Source organism: Danio rerio, chromosome 2 (assembly GCF_052040795.2).
Source record: "Danio rerio strain M-AB ecotype USA chromosome 2, GRCz13ab, whole genome shotgun sequence".
Classification (NCBI taxonomy): domain Eukaryota; kingdom Metazoa; phylum Chordata; class Actinopteri; order Cypriniformes; family Danionidae; genus Danio; species Danio rerio.
In genome coordinates, this window is record NC_141022.1 from 48602828 (window position 1) to 48620000 (window position 17173).

At 34.8% G+C, this 17173-nt stretch overlaps 3 protein-coding genes and 1 long non-coding RNA gene across 18 annotated transcripts in view; 2 read left to right on the top strand and 2 right to left on the bottom strand.

Annotated features, from left to right (window-relative positions):
* LOC141378703 (uncharacterized) overlaps window positions 1–6005 on the bottom strand; it is a 7126-nt gene extending 1121 nt beyond the window's left edge. The window contains exons 1-2 of the long non-coding RNA XR_015478947.1: window positions 5916–6005; window positions 5346–5499 (exon numbers count right to left, since the gene is read on the bottom strand). This is a non-coding gene — a long non-coding RNA (uncharacterized LOC141378703). The remainder of the gene's footprint in view (window positions 1–5345; window positions 5500–5915) is intronic.
* LOC100536708 (phospholipid scramblase 2) overlaps window positions 1–8269 on the top strand; it is a 15439-nt gene extending 7170 nt beyond the window's left edge. The window contains exons 5-8 of the mRNA XM_087241366.2: window positions 4801–4912; window positions 5957–6056; window positions 6215–6273; window positions 6369–8269. Of these exons, the coding sequence (XP_087097492.1) occupies window positions 4801–4912; window positions 5957–6056; window positions 6215–6273; window positions 6369–6395 (298 nt within the window). The 3' untranslated portion in view covers window positions 6396–8269. The remainder of the gene's footprint in view (window positions 1–4800; window positions 4913–5956; window positions 6057–6214; window positions 6274–6368) is intronic.
* The window catches only part of klhl24a (kelch-like family member 24a), an 802375-nt gene that overhangs the window by 542038 nt on the left and 243164 nt on the right, over window positions 1–17173 (top strand). The gene's annotated exons all lie outside the window — the stretch shown is intronic.
* eif4e2 (eukaryotic translation initiation factor 4E family member 2) overlaps window positions 9829–17173 on the bottom strand; it is a 13420-nt gene continuing 6075 nt past the window's right edge. For 3 of the 15 annotated variants that reach the window (XR_015477736.1, XR_015477738.2, XR_015477737.2), the window contains exons 5-8: window positions 15083–15235; window positions 13477–13613; window positions 10785–10886; window positions 9829–10688 (exon numbers count right to left, since the gene is read on the bottom strand). Coding sequence is in view for 12 of the 15 variants with exons in the window: in XM_087239399.1 (XP_087095525.1) it covers window positions 10838–10886; window positions 13477–13613; window positions 15083–15235 (339 nt within the window). In the remaining 3 variants the exon portion in view is untranslated. 15 annotated transcript variants of the gene reach the window in all.

Here is a 17173-nt window from a genome sequence, read left to right on the forward strand (position 1 = left end):
AGATGGCTTGAGGGTAAGCAACGTCGAATAAGGGTTTTATTTCGGGTGAACTATTCCTTTAACACACTCAGAATTCAGCATATCCAGTCATGTTGTCAAGCGGATCTAACTGTTGTGCAATGGATGAACTAAACGCCTGTACTGTAAATCTATTGTGCAGACGTTGCCATCCACATCATGGCTCTTCACAGTGCCAACTATTGTGCAGAGGTCAGACGAGGTCACCATTGTGTTTCTTCTAACTGCGTCAGGGGGGAACTAACCCTGGATTAACCCTTTTAGGAGGAGACAGAACTTTGATGAACTTTCTGATATGAAAGCATCAACATGACCTCCTCCTCAGGACAGTCGTGAACAAAGGCAGTGCCGTGTTTGTTTGTTGTCGCACACAGAGCCTTTGAGCATCAGGTCATGACAGGCTAACATTATATCCATCACACACACACAAATGCACATTCACTAGGCCGGAGAAAACTCTTTTCCAAAACAAAATCATTAAATGCGAGTCTCATTAAGAGGCTTGACACGCCACGTCTTTGAGCGATTCGTTTTGGAAGTGTATTGTGGCTTTTTGGCCGACTGAGCATCTTGATTTGCCGTTGTCATCACTGCTGGGATGTAAATAATTACATGCAATCTGGATTATGTAATCTGTTTCCAAATTCATTTATTTATTTTCCTTCGGCTTAGTCCCTTTATTCATCAGGGGTCGCCACAGCGGAAGGAATCGCCAACTTATCCAGCATATGTTTTACACAGCGGATGCCCTTTCAGCTGCAACCCAGTACTGGGAAACACCCATACACACTTGCATTCACACACACACTCATACACTAGTCAATTTTGTTTACCCAATTCACCTATAGTGCATGTCTTTGAACTGTGGGGAAAACTGGAGCACCCAGAGGAACCCACACCAACACCTTTATCAGGCTTGTGTTTCCACTACCAAGGGTACTCTTTTGGTGGGCGTGTTGTACAAGTTTCATTCGACGTTATTCTCCCTGCAATAAATGTCTACAGTAAAGCTGTCATATGAGAGGTGCGTCTCACAAAACAGATGCTTTTTATACATAGAAATACTTGTGTATAAATGTTTATTACTAACTTCTCCATGAACATAATTTGATTATAGTTACACATCATTGACAGTGCGAAATAGCTTACTGTAACGTCTGCAATTATATCAAATAAATAAATAAATGCAACATATATTACACATAACACAACCTTTCAGTCTCCGATATGTTACAAATTACAGAAAAACTACACACAGCATACATTTAGTCCTTATTTGGGTTCAAAAACTACACTCAATATAGCCCACAGTCAGTGCAAATCTCTCATCAGTGTCTGTAATCTTCACCAGCACATGTAACCTCTATTTGAAAGTAGTTCTGTCATTCCAAGTTCATAATAGTCCAAAAGGCGATGATAAACATGGCAGTTTGTTTATGTTTTAAGTTGCTGAAACGATTTGCTTCTGTGTTTTGTTGGGCTTTTCCTTTGTTTTTTCGCGCTTCTTTTCTTTTCTGGAAGGACTAGATATCAGAGACACTTAAATATTTACACATACGTTGTTATTATCAGCTTAAGAAGTTCGTTATATTAAATATAGACACAATCACGAACTCCCTGGAGAAAGCGAAAACTGCTTTCACTTTTAGATGACCTTGTAAAACAACGGCAGACTTTGTTCTTTTTAGCTTTGTGGCTGTACATCAAGACAACGACAAGGTTTGTTTGAGCTCGGGTCATCCATGGCTCATTATTATATGCATATAGTATAATAATGTAACGTCTTGGCTGTGTACAGTATTTAAAACATGGGGATTCCTTTGTTTTCATTCTGGCTTGCTCCACAAGCTTGTGACGTTTTTCTGTAACCAATCAGCGTTCAGCTACACGTGTTGCTCCACCTTTTGGTACCCTTTCTCATGTTTGGTTTGGTTCGTTATGCCTTTTGACAGGGGAAACAGCCGTAAAAGCGTACTAAACCGAACCGTACCAAACCAGTCAATGAAAACGGGCCAAAAGCAAACCATACCCTACCATTTTTTGGGTACAATTTGCAAAGTTTACCTAGTACAACAGATGGGTACTAAAAGACAGCAAGCCAGATGCGCAGCTGAACAATATTGGTTTACAGAGTAACGTCACCAATGCGAACAGAAGCAGGAGAATAAAAACAAAGGAAGCACTATTTTTAAACACACAGTCGAGGCATTACACCATAATAATATTTACAGACCATCAATAAATAAGTTGTCATTTAATGAGAATATGTCAATAACTTAATTTTGACAAAAATGTCAGATAGAACCTTATTCCAAAGTGACAATATACAGTAATAAAAAGCCATGGTCAACCCGAGCTCAAACAAACCTTGTCATTGTCTTGATGAACAGCCACAAAGCCAAGAAGAATAAAAGCTTCCTTGTCCTTTTGTTTTACGAGCCTGTTTAAAAGTTTAAGCGGTTTCACTTTATCCAGAGTTTGCGATCAGTCGCTGTGTGTCTATATTTGAAATAATGAACTTCTGGACCTGATAATAATCACGTGCACGTGATTATTGAAGTGCTTTTGACATCCGATCGTTTCATAAACGGAAGAGTGACACATGAAAAAAGAAGGAGAAGCCTGAATAAACAAAGCAAATGATTCTTTCAGCAACCTAAAACATGAACAAACTACCATGATTAACCATTATCATCACCTTTTGGACTATTATGAACTCGGAATTTCTCTAGGACTATTATGAACTCGGAATTTCTTCAGCAGCAGAAGGTAACATGCTGCTGAAGATTAAAGATACAGATGAGAGGTTTGCACTGACTAGGCTATATGTTGCGTGTTGTTTTTGAACCCAATTAAGGACTAAATGTATGTTGTGTGTAGTTTTTCTGTAATTGGTAACCTATCGGAGACTGTAAGGGTCTGTACGTGTTCATATGTTTTATTTATTTATTTTATTTAATTGTAGAAGTTACAGTAATTTATTACGCCCCATCATTGAACTGCAGTTATAATCATATCCTGTTCATAGAAGTAATGAACATTTATACAAGTATTTATATGTATATAAAGCATCTGTTTTGTGAGAAGTGCTTATCATATGATTTGTGAATGACCCGTGAATTACCTTTGACAGTTCTTCGACTGAGAATGACGTAGACTAAAACTTTGTCTTACACCCCGCTCACGCCACCTTAGTCCCATTCTGGCAATGGAAACGCAAGCCTGATAAAGGTGACCCGTACAGTACCACTCAGTGGAAACAGGACATGCTGTAAGTGTTCATCATATAATTTTATAGGCATATCCATGAGGACCTTTAACATTTATTGGACCCTTGCATTACACAAAAGTTTAGCAGAGGAAAGTAGAAGAATGTTTGCTACACAAAGAAAATGGATCATTTATAAACTGATCGCTGAGGGTGCGTCTCAATCAGAACTCTAGTACCCTGGGCCATTTATCAGTAGGTTGTGTACATGAATTCACGCACTGGTAAGGACAGTAATAAGCTTGGTTCACTAAGTGTGACATGAGAACATCCTGATTGTACCAAAATCACCAAAACCAGAGTTTATAAACACCAGTTTAGCATATTCTTTTCATATTTTCGTTTTTTAAAAGTACAGTGCATGCAGAAATTATTCATAGCGCTTCACTTTTTTATGTTATAGCCTTAATCCAAAATGGATTAAATTCATTTATTTCCTCAAAATTCAACACGCAATACCCCATAATGACAATGTGAAAAAAGATTTTTTAAAATTGTTGGAAATTTACAAAAAAAGAAAAAAAAAGAAAAATCACGTTCAGAAGTATTCACAGCCTTTGCTGTGAAAGTCTAAATTGAGCTCAGGTACATTCTGTTTTCGCTGATCATTCTTGAAATGTTTCAGCAGCTTAATTGGAGTTCACCTGTGGTCAATTCAGTTGATTGGACATGATTTGAAAAGGCATACACCTGTCTATATAAGGTCCCAGGATTGACAGTGCATGTCAAAGCACAAACCAAGCATGAAGACAAAGGAATTGTCTGTAGACCTCCGATATAGGATTATCTTGAGGCAGAAGGCTGGGGAAGGTTATAGAAACATTTCTGCGGCTCTGAAAGGTACAATGCGTACAGTGGCCTCCATCATCCGTGAGTGGAAGATGTTTGGAGCCACCAGGACTCTTCCTAGAGCTGGCCAAACATCTAAGTTGAGTGATCAGGAGAAAAGGGCCTTTCAGATGATCACTCTGACTGAGCTCCGGCTTTCTTCTGTGGAGAGAGGAAAACCTTACAGAAAGACAACCATCTGTGCAGCAATCCACCAATCAGGCCTGTATGGTAGAATGGCCAGACAGAAGCCACTGCCTGCCTGGAATTTGCCAAAAGGCATCTGAAGGACTCTCAAACCATTAGAAACAAAATTCTCTGATCTGATGAGACTAAAATTGAACTCTTTGGAGTGAATGCATTTCTGTGTGTTGAGTTTGCATGTTCTCCCTGTGTTGGAGTGGGTTTCCTCTGGGCTTGTAGAGGAAACCAGATCACCCAAAGACATGCGCTATAGGTGAATGGAATAAACTTAATTGGCCATAAGTGTATGTGTGTGATTGAGAATGTATGGTTGTTTCTAAATGCTGGGTTGCAGTTGGAAGGGCATCCGCTCTGTAAAGCACATGCTGGGTAAGTTGGGGTTTCATTCCGCTGTGGCGACCTTTGATAAATAAAGGGACTAAGCCGAAGAAAAGTGAATGAACGAATGAGTGTGTATGATCTGTGAGCTGTTGACCCATCAGGTGGAGTATGTTCACGCCATATTTGGAGGTGTGTGACTCTGAGGGAATCTCTGCTATGAGGATCCAGGGCTCCTGCTGTAACACACGATGCCTGTCTGAGCAAGAGCTGCAGGTCTGAAACCCAACCATTGTTTACATTAACTATGGCAAGCTGTTTTTACATTTCATTTAATTAACCTGCTTCTTGTATCTATATTCACATTACTTATTTTCTTTATAGTATCTTTTTTTAATTGTAAATGTTCATATATATGTATATAATGTATATAATAATAATAATAATAATAAATATATATATATATATATATATAATATATATATATCATATAAATCATATATATATCATATAAATCATATAAATCATGTATGGAAGCGATGGATGTACTCACCTTTTTTAAAGTGAAGTAAAGTCAACAAATCACTTTTTAACGCAATGGGTTTACTCACTTTTATAAATTCAACTAATCGCTTTAAAAAAGGTGAGTACATTTGTTGCTTTTAAAGTAAAGTCAACTAATTACTGTAAGAGCAACAGGTAAACTCACTTTTGTTGTCAACTTAAGCGGCGATCACACTGGACTTTTCTCCCCATAGACTTCCATTCATATGCACGCTAATGATTCAGACCGGAAACCCAATGTCGTGCGGCAAGTTTCACAGTTTGCTGTGTTGGAAAGTTCAAGCTTGGTGAACTCTGACCTGCAAAAACGCATCATATGATTGCTTGAGACCAATTGAAGATCAAAACATGACCTCTATGGACTAGAATTTAAAACATGGACTAATCGGTCGCTTTTTTCTTAAATGTCTTATCATCTTGATTAATCCCACCCCTTTTCGCAGCAATGTACCACAAAATTTTGCATGCTCAAACTCTAGTGTGACTGCGGCATAATCACTTTTTAAAATAAACTAATCGCTTTAAAAAAGTGAGTACACTCGTTGTTGTTGTTGTTTTAAGTCAATCAATCACTTCAAAACCAATAGGTTTACTCACCTTTGTCAAGTCAGCTAATTACTGTAAAAGCAACTAATATGTTTTTATAGCTTTTTTTAATACAGGTTTTGAAATTTTTATAGATTGAATTTAAATTGGCTTGGCATACATTGCTCACCGTTTCATGCTGTTCTTACTGTCTTGTTTCCCCATTTAAAGGTGGTGTCCACTATTGGCGAGAGTATCGGCCGCATATGGAAGAAGTGGCCTGGATATAATGACAAGTGTAACATGGATCATGAGTACTTTGGACTGGATGGTAAGAAATAGTTTTTTTAAACCCTGCTAATATTGGACCAGCCTTTATGCAGGGAAGCAGACAAATATACTCATTTTACAAGTTATTTATTTTTTACATTTTTGTACTGTAGCTTCAGCTCAAGAATTGCATAAACAAAGCATTGCTTTCTCTCTCAGTTCCTCAAGAAATGAGTTTGAACACTAAAGTGCTGTTACTCGCTGCTGCCTTTCTGCTGGTCAGTTACCAAACACACACACACACGCACACACACACGCACATGCTGGTGCTTTACTAATCTGCTAAACTCCTGTATTGGTTATCTGTTTGCAGAATCACATGTTTTTTGAGATGAGCTAAGCAAACATTAAAGCCGTCTGCTTCAACCTGGAAACATCACCTTGAAGTGAAGTGGGAGCCCATCTATATAAAACTGCGATGACTTATGACGAAGCAATGCATTGTTTCTATGGTAACCACAGGAACACAGATGAGTGATGCTTTTCTGAGCTAATTAAATCTGAACTGCAGTAATCATGCCTGAACAAAGCATTTGAACAAAAACTGGGTTTAGACGCTGATCACTGAATTTTGCACAATACTATTCCTATGAATCCTACTGTATACTAATTGAAATGCAAATTTCTAGGGCCTCAAAACCTGCTGTTGTGCTATTTTCCACAAGACTTAAGTGATCTTATTTTTTAGCCAGTAAAATACACAAACTATTTTAAATAGAACATAACCTGAAGGTCACTGTTTTTATATGTTTTTTAGTAAAGTAATCTTAACTTTTTTTATGTTACTTTTAAATAGCTAGTCAGCTTTAAAGATGATTGTTATCTAGACTTAAGCAGTCATCAAAATCCTGACTGTATTAAACTTAAGTTGTGTATCTATCGCTTATAGGGCAATAACATTTTCATTAGGATATATTATGTGAAGACAGCTGCTAGTTGTCTGATAAACTGTTGGCCATTGTAATATTAGAAACTTCTCCGAGCGGCATATTTAATCATATGAATTAGGGCTGCGTGATGTATCATTTCATTATCGATATCACAATGTGATCATTTGCTATAATCGCATAGCAGGAAATGCAATGTTGAGTTTGTATTACAACTTATAATTTCATATTTTTGATTGTATGATTTTAAAAGGATTCAGGCAGAAGAAATTGTACCATTTGTTATTTTAATAATGATTCATTTGATTGAATTATGTTTATTTTTTGGCTGCACGGTGGCACATTTAGTCGCACGTTTGCCTCACAGCAAGAAGGTCGCTGGTTCGAGCCTCGGCTGGGTCAATTGGCATTTCTGTGTGGAGTTTGCATGTTCTCCCCATGTTCGAGTCCGTTTCCTTTTGGTGCTCTGGTTTCCCCCACAAGTTCAAAGACATGCGGTATAGGTGAAATTGGGTAGGCTAAATTGTCTGTGGTGTATGTGTGTGAACGAGTGTGTGGATGTTTCCCAGTGATGGGTTGCAGCTGAAAGAGCATCCGCTGCGTAAATCATATGCTGGATAAGTTGGCAGTTCATTTCGCTGTGGCGACCCCATATTACTAAAGGGACCAAGCTGAAAAGAACATGAATGAATGTTTATTTTTTTAATATTTAACTACTGTACATGAATACTTTTAGACTTTAAAAACCATAAAACTCAGTTTCCTTCAATTGTATCTCTTTTTGTATTTATAGTTTGCTTATTGGATTTTTATGGGGATGCATAAAAACGGCAGGATCATCCCAATAAATCTCACATTATAAATTCTTTTCAAATACAGATATTAAGTCATCTGGTGGAATTATATTCATAATGCAAAATAAAAAATATGAAGTGTTACATTTCTCCAACATTTGTGCAGCTCTAATATGAATACAACTGAAGTGTTTCTTTTTTAATTTTAATCATAAAAGCTACATGCTCATAAAGTATGGTTTTGAAAAAGTGCTTACTTTCCCGTTAGAAGTTCAATAAATGAAGTTTCGAAGTAGTTTCGAGAGGAGCACATGATATGATTGATCGCAGCTGCTCTCGCATCAGTAATCATTGCTAGTCCAATCAGATGAAATCTACCCTCCAATAAATAACCTTATTCATCCTACCTTTTTTATCCCCCAATCCCCCTTTCTCGAGACCTACCTGATACAGTTTGTCAAAATTTTTTGCCCCCTTTTGCATTGTTTTTTTTTATATTTGCAAAATAATGCTTAACAGAGCAAGGAAATTTTCACAATGTCTGATAATATTTTTTTCTTTTGGAGAAAGTCTTTATTTCGGCCAGAATAAAAGCAGTTTGTAATTTTTTTAAAAAACATTTTAAGGTCAAACTTATTAGCCCCTTTAAGCTATATTTTTTCGATAGTCTACAGAACAAACCATCATTATACAATAACTTGCCTAATTATCCTGACCTGCTTGCTTAACAATGTCTGTTAAAGGAGCAGAATCAACAAATATTAAGCAGACAGTCTACTAATACTCAAATGGACCATCAAAATGAAGTGTTAACGGATTAACCAACAGATTATTAAAAACAAGTTAAAATATTATGCTTCATATTTTACATACAAAATGATAGTAAATTTTAAAATATAAGTAGTTTCACATGACCCTACAAAAAATAAATTTTTACTTTTCATTATTTTTCCTTGGCTTAATCTCTTATTAATCAGGAGTCACCGCAGCTGAATGAACTGCCAACTATTCCAGAATATGGCAGTTTCTTAATATGCGTTCTTGCGTACTCGTGTAATGGTGTCATCAACTGCCAAATTCAGTTTCAAAACTCAAGACTGCAAGAACAGAGGATGCGTGAAAGTTCCCGGAGGGGTTCTTGATATTGAGGACGCATCGATGCAGACTTGAGTGCAAATCTCACTTGAAGTCTTAGAAGTCATTGTGGCTAAATAAAAGAGATGCGAAACGCAGCATTTTTTAAAATATCGATTTATTATAGTGTTTGGGGATATAACTTGCTTGTCTTAGTTTACCTAAATGAGACGACAAAAGTACCATGAAAATAGGCATATAGACATTAAAGGTGTTTATTTGTAGAAATTCCTATTAAAATCTGTTTTGTATTGTTCAAATGTATATTTGTAAGGTTTTTATGCATAGTTCATATATTGAAAAGGGGAAAACTATAACTCATTGTATGAATGCCGTAATGTTTAAATCATTTGTTAATAAATCATTTCAAATGTGTGCAGTGACCATCAGGAAGAACGCAGCAACTCATTTCTCACAGGACGTGTACTCTGTTCTCGCGGTGTTCCGAGTTTGTTCTTCCCAAGTGATTTGGCAAGAACCGTCTCCAAAAGAACACAAGTCTGTTCTCTGCATTCTTGAAATTGAGAAACAGCTTCTTTTTCTTTTTTTACACAGCGAATTGCCCTTCCAGCCGCAACCCAAAACTGTACAGTACACACTACGGCCACTTTAGTTAATCTAATTCACCTATAATGTATGTTTTTGGACTTGTGGGAGAAACCTGAGCACCTAGAGGAAACCCACAGGAACACAGGCAGAACATGCAAACTCCACACCGAACTGGTCCAGCAAGGACTCAAACCAGCGACCTTTTTACTGTGAAGTAACAGTGCTAACAACCATGCCATCTTCGACTATTCAATCACAGAAAAAGTAACGTTTCCTAGATATTAAATTCAAGTAGCAACAGTAATAATGCAGCAAATGTAAATAACCCACCATAAATCATCAAATAGGAAAAATATGACTAAAAAACACACATGATGGAACATGAAAAGCCACAACCACAGCCAGAACATTAGCAGCAGATGCATAATCAACATTTATTGCTGTGATCGATCAATAATTAAAAACTTTCCACTTTTTATTTTAGTTTTTCTTTTTTTTTTTTATGTACCTCGAATACAACTGTCCAGCACCAGCACTGAAGTCCAGGCAGTATAAAGTAGGTGTTGATCCACAGCCTCCAGTAACTCCAGATATATCAGTGTTTGTTAGTTAGCATGTCTGAATAGTGATTGTAAAGTCAGTGTTTATGAAGGCCAGGCACAGTGAATCAGGCAGCGCCGTGCCCATCCATAAAGGGCACTGTCCTTTGGGTTTACACTCCTTCAGCTCAGGAGAAAGAAGAAAAGAAACAAGTCCGCCATTATACAGCTCTCCAAATATGTTTACAAATATAATTGTTTTTTTTTTGTACAACAGTTCTATGTTAAAACAACTCGACACTGTAGCTAAAATACTGCACTATAGTAAAATATCCCCATCAGCCTGCGACTCCACTGGATAATAATGTGACCTAAATGAACTCTCTTCAGTTTTTAAGATGATCGGTCAGGTAAATGTGAGAATTAATCTTTTTTTGTTGTTGTTGTTTTTGGAAAATGTGGCAGTTTCCAGCCTTTAGTTTGTGTGGTCCCGCTATCTCTCTGAAAGATGGCTGACTGGAAATCATTCACCCATTGATGTTTTGGTTCCTCCTCCTTATTCAGGTGTTGTTTGGACGTTTATAAAAAGCCAGAAGTCTTCAATATTAAAAATAACCCATGCTGAGCCCCATTTTGTGGCGTCCCTTTCATTTTCTTTTAAAAACAGCTCAGTTTCAGGTTGGCGTGATCAGAAAATGACCTCTTCATTGGGGAAATAAAGTTCATAGATCTAGATGGGGAAAAAAAGAAGTAATGTTTTAAGGCATCGTTGAACATGGTCTGAAATCTCACTGATGTTTGAGCAGCTCTAGTGTGAGTGATTTACGTGTCAGTCATGAGTTTATACCATCACACACACACACACACTGGGTGAAAATACTAGCGTCCTCCACTTGCGTTCACTAGACCATGGAAATCCTCCCAAGCTCTGAAAAACATCACAAATAGATTATTATCATCTAGTGTGTCAATCAAATTTTTACTCAAGCATGATTATGGTTTTTTTAGGAACGCTCCACTTTAAAATAAATAAATAAAATAGGCACGTTTTACAACTTCTCTGGTGATTTTTACTAGGTTTGAATCCATTCAGCCGATCTCCAGGGCCCGGTTTTTCAAAAGTAATCCACTAGGATTTTGGATAAGGGATTGGATCATATCTTGAAAATGGGTTTTTTAAAAGAAAAAAAACAGATTACATAATTGGATTAGATCACGTCATTCAATCTTGCTTTTGATCTGGATCAAACCTTTAGTTTGGGTTTTTCAGACCTTTTTTGTAGGATTTGGATCACTTTGATCCAAAAAATTTGGATTAAATTGATCCCAACAGAAGAGTGGATTCATCGTGGATTTCAGGCCCAAAATGTAATGAAAACTTTAAAAATATCAAATAACACTAAATATGGATCATGCAGTATCTTACAAGATATCCTATTCATTCATAAGGTTTTAATTGTATTTGTTCATCAATCAGGCCACAGTGATTAGGTAGGCTTTAATGTACAGCAAAGTAGAAAAAGTTTGGCTTCATAAAATAATCCCCCAAACAGCTGTCAAAATAGCCCAAAAACTGTACATTTTATTCTGTCACTAACTGATATACATATTCATCACAATGGAAAATATTTTTCTTTTTAGAATATTTATTAGTGATGCATGCGATAATTACAGAATAACCAAAAAAAAAGGCAAAGAATGGCAATCACTGATTTCTGAAATCACTTTCAACAATTGCAAAAAGAGACTGAAAGGGCAGAAGCACAGCTTCGTTGTGATTTCCCATCCTGCTTGAGCACTGGTAATCCAGATTTAGTGATCCTGAAAAGTTCCTATCCAGATCAGATTGATCCAATCCAATATTGCTTTGAAAAACTGGCTCAAAAAGTAAGCTGGATTGCGTGATCATGGACCGCAAAAAAAAAAAAAAAAAAAAGGATTACAAAATCTGGATCAATTTTACCCGGATTACACTTTTCGAAAAACCGGACTCAGGTCTGGCTGAAGCACTTTAGCTTAGCTTAGCATAAATCATTTATTTGAATTAGACCATTAGCATCTCATTTAAAAAAAAAATAGCAAAGAGTTTAGTTGTTTTAAAGCCTGAACCTTCTGTACACTCTTCTGTATTCTCATTCCAGTGTAATCAAGGAAATTTGCAGCCATGTGGGCAATATGTAGGCACCTGAAGATCTTGCAAGCATGGAGACATTTGTGAGAGTTGACTCTCAAGTATTTTCAGGTTCTGTGTATTATCACTGGGCAATATCACTAGTACACAAGTTCCTTCATTATTATGCCGGAATAAGAAAATAGTTCCTAGCAGGGTTCATACAGTTTTACTACTAAAATTCCATGACTTTTCTAAGACTTTTCCAGATCTTTCAAGTACATTTTCATGATGTAATGTCTACATATACATGGTAAATAATTAAAAAAACAATGACATTTAAATTTATTACAGCATATCATAGAAGACGCAAAAATCTCTTTTGTTTAAATTTGTTTTTATATCTATGTAAAATTTATTTTGATAATGCTTACACAGCACTAACAATGTGAGAGCAAGTTTTTGGCCAAGGACAGAAAAGAAGTAAAGACAACTAACCTATATTCAAGTTAGGGCTGCACAATATATCGATTCAGCATCGACATTGTAATGTGTGCATCTGCAATAGTCACATCTCAGGATATGATTATAGTTTAATACAGAGTTTAAACATAATAAAGGTTTATTATCTGCGTGCATTATTAACAGAGAGTTCACCCATAAATTACTTACCATTTTCATTACACCCTTCACTTGTTTCAAACATTTGAGTTTTCTTTTTTTCATGAACACAAAAAGAATATAATTGAATAACTCCTATAGTATTGAAACAAGTGAAGTGTGAGTAAATAGTGAGTAGATTTTAATTGTTCAGTAAACTGTCCCATTAAGGCCTGTGACTGTGTGAACATTTCAATTTTTCACATTTGTCTATGGTGTGAAAATACAAGATGTGCTGCACCTAAAACAATGGATACTGGAAGCATGTGCTGGCATTTCTCCTGCGGTGTTGCTATCAGTGTGTGAAGAGTGGGAGAAGAGGGTTGCATTGACAATCCAACACAATGAGCAGCACATTGAACACATTTTATATGTGGTCAGAAACTTGTAAATAACACATGAAGAATAGGGTTATGTTAAAACCAAACACACCATTGTTTTTTGGTGAAATTCCCAATAAGTTTGATGTGTCAAATGACCCTCTTCCTACTGAAAAAACAAAAGTTGGATCCAAATTGGCCGACTTCAAAATGGCCACCACCCATCTTGAAAAGTTTGCCCCCTCACATATAATAATGTGTCGCAAACAGGACGTTATTATCACCAACCATTCCCATTTTATTAAGGTGTATCCAAATGGCCCGCCCTGTACAATTATATTTTTAGTTTTGGAAGTCTTTCTGCACAACAAAGTCATTTCCACCAGTAGTGTGTATATATGCATTAATGTGTGTGTTGTGTAACTCACTTGATGCTGTCGGTGTGTGTTTTGTACTCCATTATAGTATTAGGAGGCAGGTTGAGGACTCTGCGTAAAGTGTCTCTAATGCGAGCAGTGGTGGCCTGATCGCTGGCCGTCTTATTCCAGATGGAAATGATATCCTCCTTCAAACAAACAATCATTATTTATTATTCTTATTATAAGCTGCACTCATGAACACAATACAAGTGAAATGATATGATACACTCTGAAACCTACACAGAGAAATCTGCATACTGTTATAACATGCATATACTATAACATAAAAATCTACCGCATGAATTAGAGACACAATAATCTGTTTGAACATTTTTCACAAGCAAAATGGCAGATTTTGAGTTTCAAATTCAGATTTTTTTCATTCATTTATTTAGAATTATTTGTTTATTTTTAATTATTCAAAAAACTTTATTTTATATTGTGCCTTCAAAAGAAGCATTTCAGAGTGCTTTATTTACATACATATAAAAAGTACAAAACTAAAAGATACATAAAATAGTTTATGCATAAACGATAAAAAAAGCAACTATAATAAAAACAAAGTAATATTTAAAATCACATTTAAAATCATTTTAAAAAGCTCAGGGATTCTGCATTCCCAATATAAGAAATATTAAACATGAAAGCTGTAAATATTTCATATAAAAATTAAATGTTTAAGTAAGAAACCCTTTAAAAAATTACTAAAAAAATCTAAAATGTTATGTACTTTAAAGCAGTGGTTTGTTCACCAACACTGCATGTTTTAGATGTCTCCTCTTTCTGTCCCACCTATTACAGCTTTTTCAGTCTCTGCGAATGAGCTGATGATCAGAATTAGGTGTGTTTGGTTAAGAAGACCTGGAAAATGTGCAGAGCCCGTGGTCCTCCAGAAATGTGGTTGAGAAACACTGCTTTAAAGGAAAACTCCACTTAAAAAAGGCTCTCTTTACAGCTCCCAGAGAGTTAACAGGCATTTTTTTTTTTACTATTTTTTAATCCATTCAGCCGATCTACAGATCTGCAAAGGCATTTTAGCTTAGCATACAGTAATTCATTGAATTAGATTAGACTATTAGCATCTAGCTCAAAAATGAGCAAAGAGTTTCAGTAACTTTCCTATTTAAAGCCTGACTCTTCTGTGCTCTCATTCCAGTGTAAAAATCAAAGAACTTCGCAGCAATGCAGGAGAAATTATATTACACATGCATAAAACATAATGAAATAATAAATAACATGAAATAATAAATATAAAAAAACTATAAATAATTAAAAAAACGCATAAATAAATATGACTACATGAACAGTGCCTGAGCTGAGTCCAAAACAGGTAATGGCAGAATTTAAAAAAAATAATAATAATAGATAATAAAAAATAATCATTTTTCAATTTTCATTGATTTTCATAATCAATTTTTTAAATATTATTCATAGATAGATAGATAGATAGATAGATAGATAGATAGATAGATAGATAGATAGATAGATAGATAGATAGATAGATAGATAGATAGATAGATAGATAGATAGATAGATAGATAGATAGATAGATATTATATATATTTAAGTATAAAGACATAACGACAAAAGGGTTTGTGCAAAATGATTACAGTACCTGGAAGCGAACGGACACGACGGCGCCACAGATCTCCTCGCCCACCATGAACTGTTCGCCAAGCATGGCCAGGATCAGATTTTCCCAGCAGCGAGACGCCAGGCCTTTCCGGAGCCGAATGATCCATTTACCACCACTCTTATTAGCATCATCCTACACAACACAGTACAACACAAATTACATTATCTGCCCTCTTCTGGTATCTAGGAAACCTGGACAAGATCACATCATTTAGTCTTCAAAACAGAATGTACTACAGTATGAGGAAATGCTATGGAATTTGACCATTTCTGTTTAGTGTATAAATAAAGTACTCAATCAAAAAAAAAAGTTTCTGTGAATTGATAAAACCACTATTTATTTATTTAATTTATTTTAAATTATGATTTAATATGAGCTGATTTTTGGGTGGGCAACTTCATTGTTTTACACTACCGGTCAAAAGTTTGGGGTCAGCACGATTTTTAAATGTTTCCTGCTCACCAAGGCTGCATCAATTAAAATTGTGAAATGTTATCGCACTATAAAATAACTGTTTTAAAGTAGTTTATCATTTAATTTAATTTATTCCAGTGGTTTTAATGATGAATTTTCCGCTTCATTACTCCAGTCTTCAGTGTCACATAATCTTTCAGAAATCACTCTAATATTAATTTTTATTGTTAATATTATTAGTAATATTATTAATTGTAATAGTAATAAAAGCAATAATGACAGAAGTAATCATTTCATTTGAAACTACATGCAGGAAAGTAGTTATTATACATTATATATAATAATAAATAAACAATTATTTTTACATGTAATAAATGCCGCCTTGATCAACAGAATAATTCTATTAAAAAAAAAAAAAAAAAAAAAAACTAACCCTCAAATTTAATGGGTAAATTTGTGCAGGGGGTAATTTGTGCAGAGTTTCTGTTTTTTAAGTAATTACAGTGTTTTACAGTGTGCCTCCCTCGCCATAGTAAGCTACAGCAATGTAGCACATATGAAATAAATGACGTCAGTACATATACCAGTTATGATCTATTACTGAACTATTACTGAAATGTCCGCGTCTGCATCGCGGTTCACCGAAGAAACGATTAATTTTGACACCCCTATAAAAATGTATAAAAAATTAAGGAATAACCACACACTTGGCCTACTATAATTTATAAATCAAGTTAAAAAACAATTGTAATAATTCTCAAAATATTTATTAAAATATTACACATTATTATATTTAGTAATGATCTTAATTTCTAAAGAATTAATGAATAATCACACAATTTACTTCCAATGTTTGTTATAATAAGCAAAAAAAACAATAGTAATTATTCTTAACATAATAATTTAAACAAATTACACATTATTATAATTCATAATCATAATCTTCATTTCAAAGAATGAAGGAATAATCACACACTACCTCTTATATTTATTTTGAGAATAATTACTTACATTCATTATTATTATTATTATTAATAATAATAATAACGTAACATTATCATTATTTTGAGAATAATTACTATAACACATTATTATAATTAATAATAATAATAATAATCCTAATTTCTAAAAAGATAAGGAATAATCACACACTTTATCTTCCATGATTTATAAGTAAAAAACAATAGTAATTAAAATTTATATAATTATTAAAACATATTTTTTATTACATATTATAATAATAATAATAATCCTAATTTCTAAAAAATAAGGAAATCGCACACACACACAAACAAAGACAGTAATTATTCTTAAGATAATGATAAAAAAAGCATTATTATCATAATAATAGTCATCATAATAATAATAATCTGTATTTCTTCAAAATTAAATTAAGGAATAACCACACACTTTACCTCCGATAATTTAGATGATTAAAAAATGATGGTAATTAATCTAAAAAAATTAATAATCTTAATTTCTAAAGTATTAAGAAATAATCACACACACACACAAACACACACACACACACACACACACACACACACACACACACACACACACACACACACACACACACACACACACACACACACTACCTCCTATGAGACAAGTAAAATATTACTCATTATATTCATTAATAATAAATACATGTAT